This window comes from Squalius cephalus (genome assembly GCF_949319135.1).
Source record: "Squalius cephalus genome assembly, chromosome: 9".
NCBI lineage: Eukaryota > Metazoa > Chordata > Actinopteri > Cypriniformes > Leuciscidae > Squalius > Squalius cephalus.
Window position 1 is genome coordinate 36,983,301 of NC_137130.1, and position 26,835 is coordinate 37,010,135.

At 38.4% G+C, this 26,835-nt stretch overlaps 1 protein-coding gene across 1 annotated transcript in view; it reads right to left on the reverse strand.

The window, feature by feature from the left end:
* Positions 1 to 16,754: 16,754 nt before the first annotated feature.
* The window catches only part of LOC307164121 (FERM, ARHGEF and pleckstrin domain-containing protein 1), a 46,658-nt gene continuing 36,577 nt past the window's right edge, over positions 16,755 to 26,835 (reverse strand). The window contains exons 19-26 of the mRNA XM_079880554.1: positions 25,618 to 25,817; positions 23,736 to 23,825; positions 23,546 to 23,628; positions 21,750 to 21,859; positions 20,400 to 20,575; positions 20,211 to 20,318; positions 19,223 to 19,374; positions 16,755 to 18,217 (exon numbers count right to left, since the gene is read on the reverse strand). Coding sequence (XP_079736680.1) covers positions 18,142 to 18,217; positions 19,223 to 19,374; positions 20,211 to 20,318; positions 20,400 to 20,575; positions 21,750 to 21,859; positions 23,546 to 23,628; positions 23,736 to 23,825; positions 25,618 to 25,817 — 995 coding nt within the window. The 3' untranslated portion in view covers positions 16,755 to 18,141. The remainder of the gene's footprint in view (positions 18,218 to 19,222; positions 19,375 to 20,210; positions 20,319 to 20,399; positions 20,576 to 21,749; positions 21,860 to 23,545; positions 23,629 to 23,735; positions 23,826 to 25,617; positions 25,818 to 26,835) is intronic.

Genomic DNA, 26,835 nt, shown 5'->3' on the forward strand with positions numbered 1-26,835 from the left:
GTGTGTGTGTGTGTGTGTGTGTGTGTGTGTGTGTGTGTGTGTGTGTGTGTGTGTGTGAAAGAGAGAGAAATAATCCTGGCTTAAGACTGTATCTCTGAGACAAGTCTAAACTAAGCCCTCGCCAGACTGAGCAACTCGAGTCAAATATATCAGTCCAAAATCCACACACATCATAAGAGTCTGTGCCAAACACCAGTCAGTCAGCGAGACTCTGGATGTGAGTGTGTGTGTGTGTGTGCGAGTGTGAGTGTGTGTGAGTGAGTGTATGTGTGAGTGTGTGCGAGTGTGAGTGTGTGTGAGTGAGTGGATGTGTTTGTGTGGATGTGAGTGTGTGTGTGCGAGTGTATGTGAGTGAGTGAGTGAGTGTATGTGTGAGTGTGTGCGAGTGTGAGTGTGTGTGAGTGAGTGGATGTGTTTGTGTGGATGTGAGTGTAAGTGTGTTTGTGAGTGAGAGTGTGAGTGCATGCGAGTGTGTGAGTGAGTGAGTGTATGTGTGCGTGTGAGTGTGTGAGTGCGTGCGTGCGAGTGTATGTAAGCGTGCGAGTGTGAATGTAAGTGTGTTTGTGAGTGTGAATGTAAGTGTGTTTGTGAGTGAGAGTGTGAGTGCATGTGAGTGTGTGTGTGTGTGTGTGTGTGTGTGTGTGTGTGTGTGTGAGTGAGTGTATGTGTGTGTGCGAGTGTGAGTGTGAATGTATGTGTGTGTGTGTGAGTGAGTGAGTGTATGTAAGCGTGTGAGTGTGAGTGTGTGAGTGCGTGCAAGTGTGAGTGTGTGTGTGAGTGTGAATGTAAGTGTGTTTGTGAGTGAGTGTGAGTGCATGCGAGTGTGTGTGTGAGTGTGCGCGCGTGTATGTGTGTGAGCGTGTATGTGAGTGAGTGTTAGTGAGTGTATGTGTGAGTGTGCGAGTGTGTGTGAGTGAGTGTATGTGTTCATGCAGATGTGAGTGTAAGTGTGTTTGTGAGTGTGTGAGTGTATGTGTGCGTGTGAGTGTGAGAGTGTGTGTGAGTGAGTGTGTGTGTGTGTGCGTGCGAGTGTGTGTGAGTGTGTGCGCATGTATGTGTGTGAGCGTGTATGTGAGTGAGTGTGAGTGAGTATGTGCGAGTGTGCGTGTGTGTGAGTGAGTGTATGTGTGAGTGTGAGTGTGAATGTAAGTGTGTTTGTGAGTGAGAGTGTGAGTGCATGCGAGTGTATGTGTGTGTTTGTGAGTGAGTGTGAGTGCATGCGAGTGTGTGTGTGAGTGTATGTGTGTGTGCGAGTGAGTGTATGTAAGCGTGAGTGTGTGAGTGCGTGCGAGTGTGAGTGTGTGTGTGAGTGTGAATGTAAGTGTGTTTGTGAGTGAGAGTGTGAGTGCATGCGAGTGTGTGTGCGTGCGAGTGAGTGTGTGTGTGCGTGCGAGTGTGTGTGTGAGTGAGAGTGTGTGTATGAGTGAGTGAGTGTGAGTATGCATGCAGGGCTTGACAAATACTTTTTCCACCCCAAACAGGTTCACTAGTAAAATCTACTGTCTACTGAATCATTTGTGTTAAATGCTGTTAGTCTTGGTACAGTGGGACTCTTATTTTGAAATGCCTGTGCATTATTACTGTGCACTGCTGCTCATTCAACGCGGGAGATTAAACACTCTTACAACAGTAGATCATGTGATGTATTCACTGACTGACGCCACAAGCCTGTTGAAGACGCGACAGCGCCGAGTTTGACTTTGAAAGATGCATTACTCATATTTATTTAATGAAATCATAGCCTTTTCACAGCCAGACACACTAGGCTTATTCCCGTTTTTACATCCTCAAATTAAAGACCTCTTGAAATGCTAAAGACATTTGTTATACTGTACCATAAAGGTCTATTATATCATGTTTCAGACAGGTAACAATATATGCGCGCTATAGAAACAACAGAGAGAAGCAAACCCCATCTCTCTCTCTCTCTCTCTCTCTCTCTCTCTCTCTCTCTTCAGTTTATAAAGTCATTACTGCTGTGCTGTTTGAAAACATCTGGTGTTGAAGTTTTATTTTTCGTTAGTTTAGCCACTGTTTCGAATAAATACCTAGGGTTGTGTTTGTTTTCTTCTAATAGGGTTGAAAAATAAGCAGATCTAGCAGCTTTTAAAGCCTCTCTGTATGCAATCGAGCTCTCCTTCCACGAAATGCGAAATACCTCTAGTTTTGTTTTCTTCCAGTTGCGCCCCATTTTTCTGGCTGCTCTCTTAAGGGCCCGAGTGTGCTCGTTGTACCACGGCGTTGGACTATTTTCTTTAATCTTCTTTAAGCGCAACGGAGCAACTGTGTCTAAAGTGCTGGAAAAGAGAGAGTTAAAAGTTTCTGTTGCAATATCGAGTTCTTCTAAGCTGTCTGGGATGCTGAGATGATGAAAATGATCAGGAAGATTATTAATAAAGCAATCTTTAGTGGCAGAAGTGATAGGTCTAACATATTTGAAACACGGAGTCGGCTTTGCAGCCTTGGCTAAATGAAGTTTACACGAGACTAGATAATGATCTGAGATGTCATCACTCTGCTGCAGAATTTCAACGGCATCAACATCTATTCCGTGTGATAATATTAGATCTAGAGTATGATTACGACAATGAGTAGGTCCTGACACGTGTTGTCTAACTCCAATAGAGTTTACAGTGTCTTTAAATGCCAAACCCAATGCATCTTTTTCATTATCGATGTGTATATTAAAATCACCAACAATTAGTACTTTATCTGCAGTCAATATTAATTCTGATAGAAAGTCCACAAATTCTTTGATAAAGTCTGTATGGTGCCCTGGTGGCCTGTATACAGTAGCCAGCACAAATCTCAAGCGTGATTTATCGTTTACACTAGCTAAGCACCAACACTTCAAAATAATTATATTTAAAACTTGATTTCTTAGTGGTTTTGAAAATTTTACTATAAATTACAGCAACACCACCCCCTTTGCGTTTCAGACGAGGCTCATGTTTATAACAGTAATCTTGCGGGGTGGACTCATTTAAAGTAATGTAATCGTCTGGTTTTAGCCAGGTTTCTGTCAAACACAGCACATCTAGGTTATAGTCTGTAATCATATCATTAACACGTGTTAATCATTAACACATATCATATGTGTTTTTGAAGTAAGGGATCGAATATTCAGCAACCCAAGCTTTATCATTTGTTCATCTGCATTATATTTGTTTTTTATTTGTTGAACATCAATAACATGTTTACCCTTAGATGGGTTTGGAAGTTTTTTGTAGACACAGTCTCTATGTGATGGGATTTATCTGACCTTGGTGACGCGAGGCCGCTAGCAGACGGTCGGTTTAGCCAGTCGGTCTGCTTCCTGACCTGAGCCCCAGATTGTCATGTTTGAGCTCTAAGACACACACACACTCACTCACTCACTCACACTCACACTCACACTCACTCACACTCACTCACTCACACTCACTCACTCACACTCTCACACACACTCTCACACACACTCTCACACACACTCTCACACACACTCTCACACACACTCTCACACACTCTCACACACACTCTCACACACACTCTCACACTCACTCACACACACACTCTCTCTCTCTCTAAACATTCAAATGAGTATGACTAGTGTATGACTGATTTGCTTAAGGGAAAATCCTGTGGTCTGGGATATGGATCCATCATTGCTCTCGGAATAATTTGAAGGTTTCCATCGTTCGTCTTTCTCTTGATCGGTCCATAATTTGAGGGATCGACAGTGCGTGAATATTACTCTCATTTCTACTAAAAATCAGATGCATGCAAACTGTAAAATGTTGAGTATAAAAAAGTCTGATTATTTTAGCTCATAAAAAGTCTTAGATATGTAAACCAATGGTCACCCATATGGACAAGTCACAGTTCATCCCAACAACCCCCAAAATAGCCATTATAATTTGCATGAAAAATTAAGCTTACTATAGGGCATTTTGTGCATTACAACATTTTATTGTGACAATTAAGCACATTTCCCCCCTAAACTGTCATTACTATAATATGAAAATATCTCGATAATGTTTTATTTTTGAGTTTAATTATAATCCTTATAGGCAGTTCAACAAATAATTGTTCTTAATTCGTAGAAAGACGATGCCACGATGTAAAGCAGATACAATTTTAATGGATCTAAAATACATGTTTCATTTTCTTTATGCAAAATATCGTTCTTATCCCACACACACACACACACACACACACAGTCATTTCCATAGAGAAGCACTGTGGTCGGATGAACTGCTACACCAAACCACAGGCAGAAACACAACACTGACCTGCGATCAATGACACGCTATAGATCTAAACACACTGTATTGTACAAACACACACGCTCACACACACTCTCACATACACTCTCATAAACACACACACACACACACACACACACACACACACTCACACGCACTCACACACACTCATACACGCACACTCACACACAGTACACTTATGCGCACACACACCCCCCCCCCCCCACAAATACACGCACAGAGACAGTTACACACACACTCTCACACACACACAGTACACTCACACACACACACGCACACTCACGCACTCGTGTGTGTGTGTGTGTGTGTCCCTGCAGGATGTGTAGCTGAGGCTGGTCATCATCAAGAGCAGCTGTAGTGTGATCTGTGTGTGTGTGTGTGTGTGCGTGCGCGCGAGTATGTGAGTGAGTGAGTGAGTGAGTGTGTTTCCCTGCAGGGTGTGTAGCTGAGGCAGGTAAACATCAAGAGCAGCTGTAGTGTGTGTGTGTGTGTGTGTGTGTGTGTGTGTGTGTGTGTGTGTGTGTGTGTGTGTGTGTGTGTGTGTGTGTGTGTGTGTGTGTGTGTGTGTGTGTGAGATTGTGTGCGTGTGTGTGATTGTGTGCGTGTGTGATTGTGAGAGTGTGTGTGTGTGTGTGTGTGTGTGTGATTGTGTGCGTGTGTGATTGTGTGCGTGTGTGATTGTGTGTGTGTGTGTGTGTGTGATTGTGTGCGTGTGTGAGTGTGTTTCCCTGAAGGGTGTGTAGCTGAGGCGGGTAATCATCAAGAGCAGCTGTAGTGTGTGAGTGTGTGTGAGGAAGGAAGTGTGTGTTGGAGGTCAGTCACTGAACAATGCATCTGTAACGCTGGCAGAGAGAGATCAGTGGGAACCAGGATGACCAGTCCCTCGTCTCCATCTCTGCCCGACTCTCTCCCACAATCACCACCAGCATCTCACACACACACACACACACAACAGAGCCGTAACACATCGCTCTTCAGATGTTATAAACACACACAACAGACAGAGTTCATCAATGTCCAACGGTTGGACAACAGTTCATGCTACAGCTACGATTATCCGGATGTAAAAACGGTGTTTCAGATTCAAAATGAAAGTTTCTCGTCCACACTAAAACATCAGAAATCATTTAACTCATTTCATTAGCAAATTACTCAATCGTGTTTCCCATGTTTTGCCGCACGAGGACAGCAATTGCAGCACATTTTCTGTCATCTTTGCAAGAATGTAATATGAAGATTGTAACATTTATCCTCAGTGACACTGAACGTGAACAGCCCATAACAAACTCTGCGCTTGCATTTCTTCAGGAGCCCCTTCTGATCAATGACTGAAATCAACCTTCCATTACAGGGCGATATTTGACTCCTAGCATTGATATCCAGGGGCTTTTTGTAACCTTTCTAAAGTCACCTGGGTACTTTTTGCCTACTCTTTTATGAGTACTGTGAATTCAGACATACTACTTTTGTCATATACTGTTTTTTGCCTACTATATAGCCTAGTAAGGACGTGTGCATCGACTAATTTCATAAACGCTTAAACGTAAATTTTGCATCAAACTAGTCGACTAGTCTGAACCTCAACCACCCCACACACTACTTAGTCTCTGAACAGTCAAATCCGATACTGAATGCTGCCTAAAATAGGTCAGATACATGCAATGTGCTTGCTCTGCATTATGAACACTGTATATTAAACTTAAGCGTTCACTTAAGCAACGTTAGCCATTATAGACATATTTATTCAAATCACCTGAGTCAATAGGCTGCTCAGGACCAGTAAGATCAACACTAATAGCCTATTATTAACAGATTTCCTCAGTCAGCATGTTAAGGTATTGTTGTTTGTTACAATGATGGGCGAGAATGAAGAAAAGCTTGACATGTACTGACAACTACATTAAGCGTGTTCTCTTCGTTAGGATGTTGATATAGCAACTGCTCAAGTGTCAAGTAAGTTTCATTCATAGAGTTTCTCCTTTAATCTGATATAAAATGTCATACTGTATTGTCCCTCATAACCGGTAGTGTAGCAGGCCTATAAGCAAGCTAATAATTAGTTTGACATGACATAGAAGAAAACTGAAAAGGTTATTTGAGGTAAATCTGAGGTTAAATGGAATGATTGTGTTTTCCGCCCCAGATTTACAGTTTTCAAAATAATATATTCATTTTAAATTGTAACATTTACATGATGGTAATTTAAATATAGCCTTTGTAAAAATGTAAAGCGAAACATTAAATATGAAAAAAAAACTAAATGTAAACAACTAGTATTTCCAAGTGGACTTGCAGCAGCAGCATCGGTTAGTCGACTAGTCGAACAGTCTCGCAGATTCCTACTCTATAGTAGGGAAGTATGCGATTTCGGATGCAGCCACTGTGTTTATGAACTGGTCATTGAATCATTGACTCACCCAATTCGTTCAAAAAGTCGATTCATTCATCAAAGAATCACGGCTGTGTGTTTGCTCAGAGATGCGCCGCGGCTCAGCTGTGACTTTGATTGGAATTATTTTCATTGATGAAATAGAGACAGTGTTGTGCTTAAAATGCAAGTCACTTAATGTTAACTTGTTGAACAGTTTAGTAAACAAGATCACATTTTATATATTTTTGGGGAATATTTGGAGGGGAAACAGCATTCTTGCTCATGTGATGTTGCTTAACTACATCATATATTATAAATATTATAAACAAGAGCTCATACAGGGGGATTTTTTTTGCAGCCATGTCTCGAATTTGGGTGGCATTTATTTTAATTTTGGTGGCATGAAGGCCATGATAATTTCCGACCCCGTTTCTGATAATCCGATATCTGAATCTCTTATTTACATCGTGTCTACACTTTTTTTTGTAATAAGGATTTGCGAGAACGGACAAGAACTCTGGCGTTTTGAGTGGTGAGTGGATTCTGACTAACAAAAACACAAATACATCTTTTGCCAAATCTGTTTCACTAATATGCTATTATTAGTTTTATTATAATAGGCTATTATCAGCACCACTGCAGAACCGGGCCTGACCGGGTCGCACTGTAGAGCCCTGAGATATTCATAAATATCTATCTGTAAAAGATGTGTCACATGACTAAACGTGTCATCGTTTTCAAATACATCTGCTTTCACAGTCCACGCAAAAATGTGAAAATGTCGTTTGGAGAGTGACTTCAATAAGCCCAGTTTTCGCAGCAAGTGTAAACAAAAGGCCAAAACATAGAGAAAAGATGCTTTTTCAAATGTATCCGCATTAGAGTAGATGTAGTCTCAGTTACTGAACGCTGTAATGCAAGCACAAATACTGCCATTATAGTAGCCTGACATGTACCCAGCTGACTTCATCATTAAGCACACATCTGTGTGTTGGTGATGTCAACAGGTGTTTGTGTTTTGGAGGAGTGATGCATGTATATTTATAATTGGTTTGAAGACGAAGCAAAACATAGATGATTTCAGCACACTAAAAAAAATGCCTGATTAAAATACATGCCTTTGTTATTATGACATCATATACTTGATGTGCCAACACAGAACTTATGATAGACTGAGTTCATTTTAAGGGCAATATTTTGATCAGGTCTGGTTATTAAATGAGGCTTGCTGGTGAATGTTGGGGGTAAACATAACCCTTCAAGCAACCGTGTGCTTATCTTTTCCAAAGCCACTAAGCCACTTGCCTAATGCCTACCCGAACAAAGTCCATGATTAGTCAAAAGCATAAATAAAAATCCAGCTAGATGACTATCACGTGCACAGAAGATCTGATCACAGTGCACAGCAGAAATGAACCCTGAAATACAGCAGGTGTTTTATTAGTCGTAGTGTTGGTTAAAATCAACATCACTACTCCTACAGTGTAAGAATAGCAATTTCAGTCCGCCTATCGTTCATATAGTAGCACGGAGACTGCACTTATTAAAGTCACTCACTAATGATTTGTTGATGGCTACGAATACTGGACTTCTTCTTGATTTAAGTGCAGCTTTTGACACCATTTCACATAGTATTTTATCAGAGAGGTTGATTTCCATTGGAATCACTGGTATTCCTCTCGATTGGTTTCTAAAGATCATATCGCGTCGGACTCAGTTCATCCAAATTTAAAAAATGTAATCACGGACATCTCAGATTACTAGTGGCATGCCTCAGGGCTCAGTTCTGGGCCCTCTTCTGTTTATTATCTGTTGCCTTTAGAACAAATTTTCCACAAAGTCAGTATAAACTTTCATTAGCCACGTTTCTATTACCCTTCAAATTGCGCAAATTGAAATTGCAAATTTAAAATACGCCCAATGGAAACACGCAATTCGAAAAAGGAATATTCCACAAAACTGCAATGGAAACGTTTTTTTCTCATTTAGGCTACAGGTCAGCTGACATATATAACAGTCGATCATTCTTTAAGGAAGGTGCGGTGTGTTTGGACAGAAGACGAGTATTGCGGGAATACTGGATTCTACACAACAAAGAAATGCCACAATTTATCAAGACCTTGAAGCAGAAATGAGGGAGAAACACCTCATGTGTGTCGCTCACACATTTTTCCTTGCCATTAAAGATAAAGACATATGTGATAGTTCTAGTCTTTAAATTTTCAAATCACATCTTAAAACTCTTTTTTTTTTTTTTTTTATTCTGATTGAGGTTTTGTGTGTATGTATATATATATATATATATATATATATATATATATATATATATATATATATATATATATATATATATATATATTATTTTATTTTTTCATTTATTGTTCATGTATCTCATTATTTGTAAGGTGTCCCATAAATAAAATAATTTTTTATAGAGTGCAAAAGTCAGGTTCAGGAAGTAAAAATCCCAATCATTTTCTCCGTAGAGGATATGATTTTTAATGATTACTTAAAGATAGACCTACGTTGAGCTACGAGTTGTTAATAAATGGAATATGCTTTTGTTAAAATCATCAGTCCACAAACCTGCCTTAAAGCTTGAACGTAACCTTGCCTCATTTACTATATGTGGTTCTATGAATATGCAAATGAGCCCCGCCTCCACTCACTCACAGCAGCTCAGAGATCCACTCGTTGGCGATCACACGTTGATCTGATTGGTTACAAGATAGACCTACGTTAAGCTACGAGTTGTTAATAAATGGAATAGCCTATGCTTTTGTTAAAATCATCAGTTCACAATAAAAATGAGCTTTTCCTGACAAAAAATTCTTCATGCCGTAAAATAATCTTGAATGTAAAGTTACTACACTCTTGCCTCATTTAGTTAAACGCGGTTCAATGAATATGCATATGAGCCCCGCCTCCACTTACTCACTCAGCTCAGAGATCCACTGGTTGACGATCACACGTTGATCTGATTGGTTACAAGGTAGTTTGTGACGTCAGAAACACCAGCGATTTCAAAGCGTGTTTTTGAGACTGTCTTTGGTTCACTGCAGTTTTAAGGAGGAAATACTCAGCAATGCTGTTGAATTATGAATGTTTCTCTTAAAACATATTAAAAACACCACAAAGACATAAACAACAAGATTTTTACCACAGGGGGACTTTAAAAACTTGACTTGATCCTTTGAACTTCATCCAAAAGCAACCTAGCAACACCCTGGCAACCACCCACAACAAGTTTTGCACAGGCACACTGCACTTCAGAAAATACAAAAATATTGTTTCAAGTATACGATATGAAACACAAAACTCATATCTACTTGAAGACATCAGAGAGGAGGATTTCACAATCAATCCATCTCACTGTCCAGAGTGGAGTGGGTTGGACTGAATCAAACCGAACACCCGATTCAAGATAAAGCGCAAAATAAATACAGCCATACATACAGTTTACACGCCTAAACACACATCTGTGGGTCTAACACACAATACAGTCGTGTTCAGAGGCCTGTCAGAGCACAAACCATGCAAATGAGACACAATCTAGCCTCTGTTCTGTAACACGGTCTCATTTCATTTGTATGTACATGTATAATGCAGGAATGTAAGCGTGTGTGAACACACACATTCTTGCTTCATTCTGACAGTTCTGATCTTCAGATAGTCTCTCCTAGCCTGTGCTTTAATGGAAGATTAGCATGTATATACTGCCTTATATTTATATGAAGGCTCAAAGCTGCCAATATATTTGCCTTATATTTATATGAAACAGAAAGCAATATATGGAACGATAAACATTTCTATGCTACATTGTTGTCACATGACCTCAAGGCAGAGTCCAGTCACCATCATGGAAACAAAAGCTTTATTTTGCACTTTCCGAATTGCACATTCAAGTATAGGGACGGACGATATTAGAAATGTAACCACCAGTAGAAATTTGGGATTATTGTCTTGTTTATTGCACTTAACAACGCTCAAATACACACAAAGTCATGTCAAAATGCCTGTTGTGCCAAGGACCCACATAAACACAATTGTTGCACACTTGTATCTTTGCTCTATTGTATTTATTTGTCCTTTTGCTTTTTATTTGGTTTCTTTTTTTCTTGCTTTACTACTGTCTGTTCAAGTTGTGTTCATGAGCTTGATAACTGAGTTTGGCTAGCATGTTGAAATTGGAGAATTGTGCAATTTCACTGTTATCTATCCTTCTGTCATTGTAACAACCTTATTTTAAAGCAAAAATAACTATATCAAGATGTGGGATTCAATATTTCCAACATGCAATCTTAAAAATAAAGCTTCCAAAAGGGGGTTTTCACAGCGATGAGAAAAAAATTGTGTGTGAAGAACATTTTAACAATCTGAAATACCTTTTCTACTATAAAGAACCTAACCGTTCCACAGATGTTAACTTCTTCATTAAAAACATTGATGGCAATAAAGAACCTTTATTTTTCTGAGTTTGGCCATTTGTAATTATTTTACACTTTGGCAAATTGGTGGCTAATCCGAATTAAGTTTGAATGGTCTAATTTGTACATTTTTGTACGATCTGCTCTTCACGGACATTATCTATGTTTCCGTACAAATCACATCTCATACGAAACAACTTGCGTTTTCTCATGAGATCAGGCTGATCTTTTACTCATTGTGCTCTGCTGTATACTGCACATTTTGGCAAATGCTATCCCGGTATACCATGCGTCCAGTGTGCATACTGCATAATCAGTAGGTAGTATGCTAGTATGCTATTCTGCACAGACTTGTGAACTATCCAAACTTAAATGGATGTAATTCAAGAATGCTTTGGAATATATAGACCTAAGTCTGGTCTTGTTTTAAAGAAGAAAGCACTTAAAAAAATTTAAGTATGAAAAAGTTATGGACGTTTAAATTAGCTGTAAATCAAATGTACTGTCCTAAATATTTATTATTTTAGATAAAATATGTATTTGACAAAATTATTTTACTCTAAAATCAAAGCCATATGTCTAACCAAGTTGTGATGCAAATTTGAATTTGATATCACAGAAATTGAAGTTCCTATGAGATTTTGTTTAGGCGCTGTACCAAAAATATCCACTGGAATTTTGTTTTTGATGCATTCTCCTGTAACAAATTAATACATTTCTGTCCAATTACCACTTCAATCACAAAATATGGAACCTTGAGACTCAGACCTTTCCGACAATATGCGTTTTGTCAAGATTAGAAAAGGTTTTGATTATAAAGTAGTTCAAATTAATTTTGTAATATGAAACCTGACACCGCCCACTAGGGGAGGAGCCTGCTAAAATAATGTAGAGTCCTGTTTACATCCAATTTCAAAACGGTTTTCACAGGATGAATTTTGAGTTTGTAAGCTTTTGATTTTTATTTAATGATCTAATTTCTGCCAAGTGTCGCCTTTGAAAAGAGATCAAACTTAAGTCTGTGCTTTAAAGCATTCAAGATTTACGACAGTTTACGTTGGAAATTAAATGTTCAGGTCTGAAGTGAATAAACGGTTTAAAAATACATCGTAAATGTGATTTAGTATTTAAAAAAAAATCCCCTAAAAATACTAAATATTAAATACAAAACATTATCAAACTAAAATATAGTACATTAATTTTATCTACAAAATTTTTGTTATAAAATTTGGTCATTTTTGACCGACACGCAAAGAGCTCCAGAGGGTTAAACAACACAAGTTGAGTTTCAATGACTCATTCACACAAGTCTGGACTCAAGTCACTTCCTGCCGAAGATGTCTGCCGGGTTCAGAGGGAACACCTGAAGTGTGCAAGAACACTCATAAGTAAGTAAGTAGTCATTTAGCTGAGGCCTTTATCCAGAGCGACTTACAGTGCAGGGTCAGTCATCTTCCCTGAGGTTAAGATTCTTACTCAGTTCAGGGCTCAACACTTTAATTACCAATCCAGATCTTTAGCCACTCCATCACACAGACTGTGTAGCACGCCGACTCACACTGTCCTGCAGAAACACACTCTCTCTCACACATCCTCTCCGTGATACACAAATACTAAATCACACCGAGGAGCGACCGTGTGTTTCTGACTCTCTTTCCCTGTCAACGGCTTGGATGAAGTCCATTTCTGTATCCAAACAATGTTCAAGGAAAGTTGGAACCATCCTTCAGGATAATATTACACACACACACACACACAACAAAGCATTTATTAGTTCTTTCTACTCAGTCCATGAACTCTCCCTTAATTAGTAATAAGTAAAAATGTAAAATTGGCCACATAAACAACCACTTGCATCCATGCCTGATTTTATTCTGAGACTTGTTCATCTAAACAGTTAAATCTTATATATATATATATATATATATATATATATATAATTATACTGGACCAGTTATATTGTTCAATATTAATACAATTTAAAATAGCTGTTTTCAATGTGAATATATAGTAAAGTGTAGTTTATTCCTGTGATCAAAGCTGAATGTTCAGCATCATTACTCCAGTCTTCAGAGTCACATGATCCTTCAGAAATCACTCTAATATGATGATGATCTGATGATCAAGAAACATTTATGATTATTATCAATGTTGAAAACAGTATCTTTTTGAGGGGGGGTGGGGGGATCAATACTTGTATTCATCAAGGATGAATTAAATTGATCAAAAGTTACAGAAATGACATTTATAACGTTACAAAAGATTATATTTCAAATAAATGCTCAATGAATCCTGAAAAAAGGAATCACAACTGTTTTCAACATTTATAATAATAATTAATGTTTTTTTTTTGAGCATCAAATCATCACAAATCATGATTTCTGAAGGATCATGTGACACTGAAGACTGGAGTAATGATGCTGAAAATTCAGCTTTGATCACAGGAATACATTATATTTTAAAATATATTAAAATAGAAAACAACTGTTTTAAATTGTAAAAATATTTCACAATATTACTGTTTTTTTTTTTTTTTTTTGTATTTTTAATCAAATAAATGCAGCCTTGATGGACAGAAGAGACTTATTTTAAAAACATTAAAAATCTTACCGATCCAAATCTTTTGACTGTAAGTGTAGGCAGGCCTGTATATTAACTTATTAATAACTGCTGTCATGCATTTGATTGATTCTTCACATGAGCTTTTCTTCCACTGCAGTGCAACACTGTGCACGTGACATGACATCAAATCAAACAGATACAATATAACATTCAAACTGTGTGTGTGTTACCCAAAGTTTCACTTGTGACAGGCTCAGCCCTTTACAGTCATCTGGCGTCTGATTCGAACCCACAACCTTCTTCTGGCAGCACTTTCAGTGTGTAACCACTACGCCACAGTACAAACGGTACAGAAAGTCCACTTTGAGTGTGTGACCGACAGCTACTCACCACCAGCACCGAGGACCGCACCGCCTCCGACACGCTCTGCCGCAGCTCTGCCGCCGTGCCCGGCTTACTGAGCCCGCGGGTGAACCTGCGAGTCTCCGTGTGAGCCGGCATCGACATTCCGCACTACAAACTCTCATTAACTTCCAGTGGACTGCTAAAACAAATCAATTAAAAACCATTCAAAGTCCGTTTTCTACAGGCGCGCGAGTGCCCGAGATTTAAAAGCCCTCGCTCTGCTGTCGCAACCGTTAACTCTCATGTTCAGATAACCGCGATATATCCTTTACTCCGTATTCCCGGAGGTTTGAAGTCTCCTGGAAGTTCCTGCGGCGTGAGTGAAGCGCTTTCCCGTGCTGTCATGCTCTCGTGTCCGTGTGTTTCTGTTTGTGGGAGGTTTAACACACACACACACACACCGTCGAGTCTGAGCTCCCTCCTCTCTTCAGATAGCAGCGCATTTACGAGTTATAATGTGACGTAGTCTTGCTGCTTAATATTCATGAGCGAAGGAGAGAACGTCATCCCGACTTTATATATATTATTCATGAACCTTTAGCCTTAGCGAACAGATTTAATTGTGATATTGATACATTTTGTGGTCTAATTGATGAAACATTTAATCATTTGTTTTGGAGTTGTCCTCATTCAGTTTGTTTTTGGTCAGATTTCTGTTCCTTTATTACAGATTACTTAATTTGCTACTTGCTACTTTTAGCTAAATGTATTATTCATAAATGTAAATTTGGAGGAAATAAGCCTTTGTTTTTCATTTTAAGATCAGAAGCTCAACAATACCTTAACACAATGTTCTGTTTAAAAATAAGAAAGCTGCAACATTTGTTTAAATTTTGAAACATTTTCACAATCTTGTAACTCTTAAGTGTGTCACTGTTTCTTTATATATTTGTCTTTTTTTTTTCTTTTCTTTTTTTTTTACTCAATGTACACCCTTGATTGTACTTGTAATTCTTTAAAACCAATACAAAATTTAATAAAATAAAAAATAACCGTATCCTTAGCTAAAGGAGCGTTTACGCGCGACGTGCCCGTGATACATTAATATTCATGAGTGTATTCATAGTAGGAATCGTTCATTCGCTACCCCGACTGGTCTTTAATTAAACACCTAGCAGAATACAAGTGATTCACATCATTTCAGAAGTCAGAGGACATTCCGAGACTGAAGTTTAGTCCTGGTTTGACTTTCACTGGTCAGACGAGCACAGTCTCCAGTCAGCAGTGTGTGTAGTGTGTGTGAATCTCAGCGGGAGGCGAAACCTGTGTGTGAAATCTCATTAGAGGAGAAGAGAGCAGGAGGAAATCCTCTCTGACAACAACACCACGAGTGCAACTCTGACTGCCTTATGTCGTAGCCTATTATGCGTTTGCTCATTTGTTGTTTCGTCCCCATCAAACTTTGGGTACAAATAAAAAAACAGACAATATATAAAATAAAATAAATAAGCACACAAACACACTCTCACACACTCTCTCTCTCTCTATCTCTCTCTCTCACACACACACACATACACACACACACACACACACTCTCTCTCTCTGTCTCTCTCTCTCTCTCTCTCTCTCTCTCTCTCTCTCTCTCTCTCTCTCTCTCTCTCTCTCTCTCTCGCACTCACGCACACAAACACTCACTCACGCACGCACACACACGCGCGCGCACACTCACTCACACACACACCCCAAAAAATATATATATTATTTAAATATACATTTAAAAAATGAAAATAGAAAATTTAAATAATAAATAATAATAACAAAAAAAGTGTTTCTCCTTTGTGGAGAGAACAGAATGTAAATGAAAATGAACTAAATGGTTTGCTAATGGTATTTTAAAACAGCCTTCAAGTAATGAGAACAAAAATATTAAATTCTTTTAATATGGAGGTTTTAATTTTATATAAATTTAAAGCATTAATTTATTTAATATTACTTTTAAAAAATATAATTTGAAATAATTGTGATATATATTATTTTGTGTGATTATAGGCTACTGATATTTCAATTTTTTGGAGAGAGAAAAAAAGAATGAATTGTTTCTGAATTAATATTTACTAAGTAGGCTTTTGAGTGGTTTCATAGTGTCTTTTAAAACAGCTTCCAAATAATGAGAAAACAATATTAAATGATGTTAATGTTTGAATATTTATAAATGTATTTATGCCTGTCTACTCTGTATGTGCTCCTCTCTCACTTCCATTTTAACCAAACAGATCCTTAGTTATTGAAGAATCATCATATGTATATTATGGCATATGCGTGGCGTTGTGTATGTGTGTGTGTGTGTGTGTGTGTATTCAAGCCTATCTGGTCTGTGATTGGTGGAGTGACGTCACTGATGACGTGAAATGCAGGCTGAGGAAACACTTGCAGGAAGAACAAGCCAAACGTTTCTGGAATGAGGTTTTATTGCTTTCATTTCCAATAATCAATCTCTCTCTCTCTCTCTCTCTCTCTCTCTCTCTCTCTCTCTCTCTCTCTCTCTCTCTCTCTCTCTCTCTCTCTCTCTCTCTCTCTCTCTCTCTCTCTCTCTCTCTCTCTCTCTCTCTCTCTCTCTCTCTCTCTCTCTCTCTCTCTCTCTCTCTCTCTCTCTCTCTCTCTCTCTCTCTCATTTGAGCAGTGTTTGGGCCTTATGAAACTATCTGCACATTTTCAAGCTTTACTTCTGTGGACTAAACTAACCTGTAATATACAGCTGCGGCTCATTGTGTCTAAGGTGAATGATTTTTAATTTGGTGAAAATTATATTTTTAAAAATGACAGTGAGGGGTGTCAGTCTTCTCACAGATTTGAATAATAAAATATCCTCTCTTCATTATCAAATGCTACACGGTGATCGGAATAAATGTCGTAGCGAAAAACAATTGTCATGCGTTATGGCACTTTAACACTATAAATATAAACTCAGCAAAGAAATGTACACTGTAAGGTTCATATATTTTATCCCTTGCCTCTATATCCCAGATGCCTTTTCATCATTGACCATTCAGTCCAATATGGAAACACACAGAGATACCCAGAATGGTTTTGGCACATTGGCGTCTGGAACCCAACATGGTTTCAGCTGATAGAAACAAAGTCTAAAACATAGAAACATAGAAATTTGCACTATAAAAACATGGCACTGAAATGGATCTGCCTCCTTTTAGAGGCATCAAGTGACACTTACGGCTTAACAATTAAACATCGCTTACAAAATGAGATCCTGTAAAAGCCCAGTACAAAAAAACGCAGGAAATGCTTGTTCATGGTGTGTGTGTGTGTGTGTGTTTACACTAGAGGATGAAACGCAAAAGCACCTCTGTGTTTATGAGGAAAGCTGAGTGTTTAAAGGGGAATTCCACCTCTCTTCATCTCTGAGCCTTTATGAACACTTTCAGTTTCTCCAGATAATGACTTCAGTGTGTCAACACGTGCTATAAATAAGCCCATGTGTGTGTGCTAATAAACCTTACGTCATAGTCAAACAATATCATGAACGTAGCACCTTGGGATATTTGAGGCTGTTTAATGAAGTCCATAATTCCTCCATGACCCGTTCTCTTTTACTCGCGCTTAAAAATAAAGGTTCTTTACTGGAATTGAAGGTTCCGTTAAGAACATCCATGGAACCTTTTCATTGCGCAAAAGGTTCTTTAGAGTGGAGCAAATTTTTTGGGGATTTTTTTAAATGTTCTTCACAAAAAGAAAAAAAAAGGGTTCTTTTTAGATCTGATCACTGAAAGGTTCTTTGGGGAACCAGACATGGTTCTTTTATGGCATTGCTGCAAGAAAAAAAAAATATATATATTTTATTTTTAAGAGTGTATAATAAAACTGTTAATGTCAGTGATGTAGCTTAAGAACCTTTTAGACACACAAATAATTTGGCATAATTACAAATGATAGGAATAAAACTGGCCTGAGGCTGATTTCTGAACTTAAGCGAGTGGTGACATTCCCCTTTAATGTCATATTATGTCATTTAAAAAACAAAAGTCAGTCACAGAAGTGACGTTGTCATAAAGCACACACACTGAGATATATATATATATGTCTGCATGGGTCTGTTGGTGTGTGTTGTGTTCTGTCCAGGTCAGATGGCAGTTTCTGTGGGGTTCAGACGGCAGGATCAGTCCGGTTCAGTCCGGTTCAGATAGCGGGTTCTGCTGGCAGAGACTGTAGCACTTCTGATCACCGTCATCCATCTGCACAGAGACGGAAATCTTACTGTCTGACAGCATCAAGCGTGACTAATGCATGACAAAATGGCCGACGCCCAAAATGGCTGATATGGGAAATTGGGTATTGTTCGACTCGACATGCTTCACTGAATCTAAAGATGTTTTGGCCAAACCGTTCAGAAAAGCAACAAGAGCTTTTTATTTTCATATCTCCTGACCACCAGGTGGCACTGTGCCGAAACTGTGCAGGTCACCTCAGGTCATGGCTGTCATAACACACACCAAGTTTGGTCAGAATTCACTAAAGCGTTGCGGAGATATAGCCTCACGTTAAATATTTGGTGTGCTATTCGTCAAATTCCATTATTAGCGCTATTCGAGAACGGTTAGACGAATCCTTGAACTTTCTGTCGGCATGGTGTGAAGATGATCTGGTTAAATATTGTTGAAATTGGAGCAACTGCCAAGGAGGAGTTCAAAAAAGTAGTTTTTTCTGAAAATTTTCATGATGGAAAATTCATGAACAGAAAATTACATTTTTTTCCCTAGCCTTTACGGTTCCAAAGTTATTAGCATGAATGTGAGTGCAAGTTTGGACAGCTGGTGGCGCTACAGGGATTGAGTTAGAGACTCAAATTTGCTCTGGTGACATTTCAGACTCTCCTCTGTGTGCCAGATTTCATACAGTAACTTTCCCACATGCGGTTCTATAGGCTAATAATAATAATAATAATAATAATAAGAGCACGAACGATTACAATAGGTGCTTATGCACTTTCAGTGCTCGGCCCCTAATAATGCATAATTACATGCAATTAACCCTAATCCTAACCCTATATAAGTGCATGTTGTTAATTCATATTACTCAGTACTTAAATGCATAGTTACACAAGGAACAAGGAAATATAAATATTAGCAGCATGTTTCGGGTTAGTTGCTTGTTATCATGCATAATTTACTGTTATTACTAGAGGAAGTACATGTAATATACTGTATGTAACAATGAATAAATAATGAATTTTGCTGTACCTTTCGAAAAAGTATTCACTCTCAGTTCTGAAGTAATAAACGTGAGACTTGAAGTGCAGTTTGAAGACGTGATCTTTGTGGATGTTTTCTGACTCTCCAGCATCTGTTATCGTGTAACCCAACAACGGCAGACTGGCCAGCGGGAACTCGTCCTGACAGAGAGAAGAGCGGAGTGAGCGAGAGTCCAGGTATTTCACACAGATCCGGCACATTCACAGAGTCACAGGGAGGCCTGTGTGAGCAGTGTAGGCCGAACGCATCACACGTTACTTGAGTTATGTAATCAGATTACTTTTCAAGTATCTAGTAAAGTAATGCATTACTTTTAAAATTTACAACAAAATATATATGTTTCTGTTTTCCCATTTATTGAGTGATAGCTCTCTTGTCCCAATGTTGAGAGAGATCGTAAGTGCAGAGGCGCTGTGTGTGTGTGTGTGTGTGAACATGATGGTTATTGTAGTTCTAGACTAAATGTGAGCGTGCATTTACTCATCTCACTTGCACAAAAAAGATTCAGTATTTCTCAAAATGAATAAAATCCGTTAAATGCTAAATCAGAATATGCAAACCTCCAATAATTAAATGTTACATAAAACAAATATTTGTATACATTTAATCTCACTTTTCTCACATTTAATGACCAATGTACTTTATATTTACTACTAAAAATGACTTTATATATAGTTTTTATTGGTGAAGTTAGTGTTGAAAATAAAAAGGTTGGTTTGAGCGGCGCCCTCTACTGTACAATTGCATGAATTTGCATTTCCTTCAGCCTGAGGCTTATTGTTTCCATTTTGGTGTGAAAGTGTCTTTACATTTGCCCAAAAATAACACTTTTTTATTATAAAATGCCCAGACCAGGTGAGAAAAAGTAACACAAAAGTAATGTAGCGCATAACTTTTCTTAAAAAGTAACTAATGCAATTACTGCAATTTTCAAAGTGACTCTCCCCAACACTGTGTGTGAGTGTTTCCGTTTTACCTCGTGTGTTTTGTAGAAGAACAGGGTGAAATTGGTGAAAACCACCCAGAGTTTCTGCCAGCCGTTGCTGTTTTTGAACTTTCTGAGCAGATTTCCTGAGAGCTTGTTCTGTAAGGACAGTAAGTGTAAGTGAAGTTTATGAAGATGATGATTTTCACACTGGTGATCGTGCAGATGTAGGACTGGTACCTCTGTCGCTATGCTGAAGTCCAGCATGGAAACGCTGGTGTTGCGATGCCAACACACGTGAGCCGTAGTGTTGCCGCGATGAAGAGTGTTTGCTGAATTGATGCCGTGTCGAGGCAAAGATGTTCGAGACCCACAAACATCCTCCTCCGACTCCCCTTCAGACGCCCCTGAGGATTCTGGGAAAAACCCACGAATATATCCTGAGATACACAACTTTGGCATTCAATCATGGCATTACTAAAACACACTAACATTTGACAAAATGTTCCGACTATCAAATATATATATTTTTTAAAAACTGTGCATGCAGATGAAATGAAATGAAATAATGAAATAAGAGGTCACTTAAGTGCAATTAAAGAGATACTCTTTCATGACTGTTTCTTGACACACTTACAGTAAGTAGACTTTGTAATAAGGTAAAATAATAATTAAAAACTTTTACTTTAATGTGCATTTCAAATCATCATGTTTTAATAATTTTTTGTCGTGCTTTAAAGAAGTACACTTAATTTGATGTGTTGACTAACATATTAAGAAAGTGCTTGATTATAATTTTAACTGTAGTGTGTTTTTCTATATTACATTTAAAGGTCATAAATGTACTAAATCGCAACTTTATCAGTACAAATGTGTGATTACAAATATATTTAAATAAATGACATACAAGTGTCAATAGAAATGACATTAAAGTATATTTTAGTTGATCATAAATGCTTGTCAGTACATTCAGAAGTAACTTTAACCATATTTCAAAGAGATTATGAAATTACATACTGAATAAAGATATATTTATGTCCTACTTAAGTGGGTCAAAAACACTAAATTTCAACTAATTTCATGTAATATAAATTTAAACTATAATACATTTTCACTTGATTGCAGTTAACATGCAAATAAGTGTCTGAAAACATTACATTCAGTTCACACCTAATTACATTCTTTTAAAGTATATTATTGCCATAATAAATACTAATTTTAAAAGTATCCTAAAATGTACTTGAAATATATGTAAAATGGAATATATACCATAAAAAAATATTAATCAGCAACCCATTGTACTTTCGTAATGTGACATATTTCAAAGTGAAAAGGGATATTCAATGAGAAAGGAATGCAGAACAGGACTTGATTTTACCCACTGAAAATGAGTAATTAGTCATTAAATTAGTCATTAAAATAAATGTATAAAACAATGGACCGTCAATTCAGAAGCACAGCAAAATATGACATTTTGATGAAAGCAGGAAGATGTATTACTAAAGTAAATAGGGTCAGTTTGAATTTGATGGTAATTAAATCTTGTAAGAAACTTGTCCAGAATGTGTGATGGGATTATGTGTGACTTACTGACATCCTTGCTGGGAGTCAGCAGGTCAGAGGTCGATCCGTTCGACTCTTCAGCCATGTCGACCGCCATCTTCAAATCCTCCATCCATTTCTCCATTTCTGACTCTGAACTACAACACACAAGAAGCCTCAATGCTTTTTTATTCATCCATCAAACATATCTCGTGAAGAAACTGTACTGGACCGATCAATTAAAAATGTGTAAAACACAGATGCAATGTGAGATTTTATACAATTACTACACAGTTGACTTGCTTTCTATTATTGTACTGGGGTGCATTTCCCAAAAGCATCGTTAGCTGTGAGCGCAAGTTCCATCGTTATCAGCAGTTCAACGATTCGTCATTTCCCAAAACAATAGTTTCAACCAACATCTGCAAACAGCATTGCTAAGTTGTTGTTAGGAACGACAGCTCTCCACCTAAAGCATAGTTTCTTAGCAAAATTAGCAAGCTAACAAGCTTCGTAATCTGCATCTTTCATTCTATGTACAATTTTCACTCGACGTCTTTCAGCATGTCAAGAGAATTAAAGCGCCATTAGGAAGAGTGTATGGGAACCCCGGAGGGACATGAGGGCAGGAGCACCTGTCGATAACCAGAGGCCCCTGGGCTACAGTAGGGCCCCCGACCCCAAATACAAATGTCACTAGGTCATTAGTCAATACATAGACATTTAAATTTGTGCTCATGTATGAATATATTTAAATGACATAACTTTTGACTTAATGTTTTTCTAGCTGAAAAGTCCTTAATAACCTCAGTAAAATCCCATTTTTTATTTTGAGTGTCAAAATCAGTGTTGGGTAACGCATTACAAGTAACATGAGTTACATAATCAGATTATATTTTTAAGTAACGATTAAAGTAATGCATTAAAGTAATGCATGCAAATTTCTATAAAAATATCTGAGTTACTTTTTCAAATAAGTAAGGCAAGTTACTTGACTGACGCCTCTCCTGTCCTCATGTTGAGGGAAATCAGGAGAAAAGCGTTGTGTGAACTGTGTGAACATGATGGTTATTGTAGATCCGGACTAAATGAGAGCATTTAGTCCTCTCACTTGCACAAAAACTGTCACATTCACGTTAGTTTGGACTCATTATGTTTTGTCATCACCTGTCTACGACACTCATTTGTTGTCACGGACACTAATCACGTTCAGCAGTGCACTCATCAGTCACCATCATTAACACCTGTACATATGTTCAGTTCTGTTTCAGTCCAGTGTCCGGTATTGTCTATGTTCAGAGTGTGTTGCTATCCGTTTGCCTTCCTGTTAGATCTTTAGAGAATAAACCTTTTGAATTGAATCGTATACGTCTTCCTCATCTGTCTGCCAGCAACCAGCCGTGACAAAAACAGATTCAGAATTCCTCAAAATGAATAATAACAGTGAAATGCAAACTTAATATGTTAAATTACACAAATATACTTTATGCACTTAATCTCACTGTATTAATTAATGTCTTTGCTGATGACTTTGGATCCAATTCAATCATACTAATAATCAAAAATGACTTTAGATAAACATCACATTTGTGTTTTTTTTTATTTATTGCTGAAGTAAGAGTGTTGAACTTTCTTCTCCTGTATCCAATTCTTCTGCGATTCAAAATCGATTCATTTTATTTAGTCGCATGTTCCCTTATGCAGGTGCGCATTAATGCACTGGCTTCCATGGGCTAAAGTTACTACGGTTTCAGGACTAGCTAGTTAGTTTCTCCAAAGGGAAATGCACCCCTAGCTGTCTGGTTGATGATACACAGATACTGCGAATGATTCTTCAGTATTACCATGCGGCGACCACCAGTGACTGCTGCTGTACCGTCAGTGTGAAGGAGTGCGGGACGCCCCACTCATCCTCACTCTCCCGGATCTGAACACAGCAAACACACACACAAACACACACAGTCTGTTTCTCATGGCTGGATCATCATGCCAATCAATAACATCAGCACAAAGAAAGACCGATGAGTTTCTTACTGTCATGCCGCGTAGAGGGAGTTGTCTGTGCACTGTAAACTGATTGGTGGAAGTTATTCCTCGAGTGCTGTACATCAGGACATCACTGAACTGGCTCCACATAGAAAGAGAAGGAAGAGTTAATCAGAAATATTTTCATATGTAAAGAGTTTAGTGTTAGGTGGTGTTCGTTTTGTCAGCTTGCACTAGTGCGAACCCTCTTTTGGTGTTAAAAAACTACTGTCAGGATTTACTAAAGACACACAGTGACAAATTTGCGCTGAAAAGGTGTGGACAGGGTTATTTTTGCGGCTGACCTTATTATATATGCATTTGTAGGAGTTTCCCTTTCAGAAGCAAAATTTATGGGAGGAGATTATTTAATCATGCAAGGTGTGATTAAGGTGATTTACTAAGGGTTGCGCTAGTCAATTTACTGGTATCTGCGCCATTATTTACCGCCCCAAAAAAGCATATCTTAAACCAGACGCTAATTTGCTCTGTGTTCTTTAATTTGGGTTAGTTATATGGTTATCGTAATTATCTTAAAGGGGACATATCATGCTAAATCCACTTTTTTAGCCCTTAAATGCATTTTGTTGTATATTTGGAGTGTTTAGAAGTACAGAAAAGTTGAAATTATTCTCTTCAGGTGCTTCGTTGATATCTTTATATTCTGTTTTGGCCTTATTTTTCAACCTGTTCCGATTTTTCTGTTATCTATGACGTTTTGTGAACTATTACGTCACAGTATTTGCAGCGGAACTGCCAAATAAGGACATTGACTTCCAGCCCAACACTTCGAGCAATCCGCCATTATTATTTCTCACTGGAATTTTGTAGTCCAAGCTCAAAGATGCAGAAGTTACGAGAGGGTAAGTTAAAATGTTCGGTTGTTGGATGTAGTAACCCACACGCTTCATTACACCGTCTAATGTAGATGAACTGCTGCGCTTGTGACAGGGTGCATGTTTAACTGAAAGAACGAGCAGAGAGAGAGAGAGACCCAGTCGCGCGCACGCACTCTCTCTCTCTTCGGAGCCAGGCGAAAGTGTAAACAAGACACCGTCTCCAAACTAGACGCTGTCTTGCTCTCTCTCCCTCGCACATATTAATCAAAATAAATCGACACGGTGGTAAAAGGTCGGAAGACCAAAGTTTCATGTGTAAATACAGTACCATTGCGATACTTCCATATGAAGACGTTGTTCTGCAGGTTCGTCGTCTTCATTTTCATCTCGCTCCGGCTCCGACTCTGGCTCGAACATGTAAGGCTGGCTGGACAAGTCTTCCGTTGTTGACATTTTGTTAATAACGTGTGAATAAAAAGTTTCTGTGCCGCTAGATAATCGTATCTCTGCTATCAAACTACAAAAATGGCCGAACGGGGTGGAGTTGAACCTCTGCATCCTGGAGAGGGGGCGGGGTATGAAGTGTCTCAATTGTTTTTAAAGAGACCGCACCAAAACGAGTTGCTCTCAGACGCACATCAGAAAAGGGGTAGAAAAGGGGCCTGTGGAGCTATAATAATGAGGAATTCAGACCCAAGCATTGCAGTTCCGCTTTATATAGACTACAAATGTATGATTTATATGTAAAAAGGAACAATTTAAAAGCATGATATGTCTCCTTTAACATAAGTACAATACACTCTTAAAAATATGGTTCTAAACGTGGGCCTGGACTATTTTGTTATGTTTTGTTTATGTGTGTGCAGCAGTCGTCCATGAGGGGCTGCCGCTTTTACTTTCGCTTTGTGTTTATTTTGTGATGAAAGTCTTTAAATGTTCTCCGGTTCCCGCCTCATTCTTCTCATAACAACATTTTATTTTTAAGAGTGAATGAGAAGTCGCTACCATCATATAAACATAGATGTGTGTGTATGCGTATTGTGAAATCTCACCAGGAAGAACATGCGCTGTTGAAGGCCTTTCCCAGAGAGTTTGCTGAGGCAGCCCAATCTGACGAGCTGGCGTCCCGCCGTGGCCAGATGCTCAGCACCAATCACATCCTTCTGAAGTTCCAGGAGTTTCTGATAGTTCTCGATCTCCTCCAGACCAGGATGAAGCACAGCCTCCAATTCACACACATCGTCCAATGCAGCTAGAACACACACAAGCACATACAGTATTTGCACACAAATAAACACACCAACATTCAGAAGTCTGGGTTCAGTATAGGGCTGGGCGATTTAAATCGTGATATTGTTATGCGCATCTCGTCAGTAAAGCCGGTTCATTGATTAGTAGTAAATCGCCATCACCTGCTTTCAGATGGAGCGGCATTCACTACAAAGAGCCGTAGTTAACTAACAAGCTGAGCCATATCGCATTAAAATCGCGGACGTATCGCCAGCGATAATTAATGCGATATGGCTCAGCTTGTCAGTGAACTACGGCTCTTTGTAGTGAATGCCGCCCCATCTGAAAGCAGGTGAAGGCGATTTACTACTAATCAAGAAACCGTCTTTACTGACGAGATGCGCATAACAATATCACGATTTAAATCACCCAGCCCTAGTTCAGTATAATTATTTATTTGAAAGAATTTAATATTTTCATTCCGTAAGGATGAATTCAATTGATCAAAAATGACAGTAAAGACATTTATATTGTCTTGTGAATATATTCATTTCAATGAAATATTTCAGTTTCCACAGAAATATGAAGAAGCAAAACTGTTTTCAACATTGATAATAATCATAAATGTTTATTGATCATCAGATCATCATATTAGAGTGATTTCTGAAGGATTATGGGACACTGAAGACTGGAGTAATGATGCTGAAAATTCAGCTTTCATCACAGGAATTAATTACATTCCCATTCCATCAGTCACGTTCGACGTTACGTCGATACTGACGTATTGGGGTCAGTGATCACAATCACCTTCAAGTAGTAACTAAACGAGCCAATGGACATTGGCTAGTGAGATTTGCATGCCGAGTCACACCTACCCAGACATACATATGACCGGCATTACTCACTTCATTCATATTTTGCTTGGGAGCCGAGAGGTTGTGACATGATCGCTGTCTCACATGCCTGGGCCACAAGAGCATGTTCATGTTGGCATTGCGATCGTGACTCTCCTTCTTCATGGAGGTACGAGTCCCTTCTGC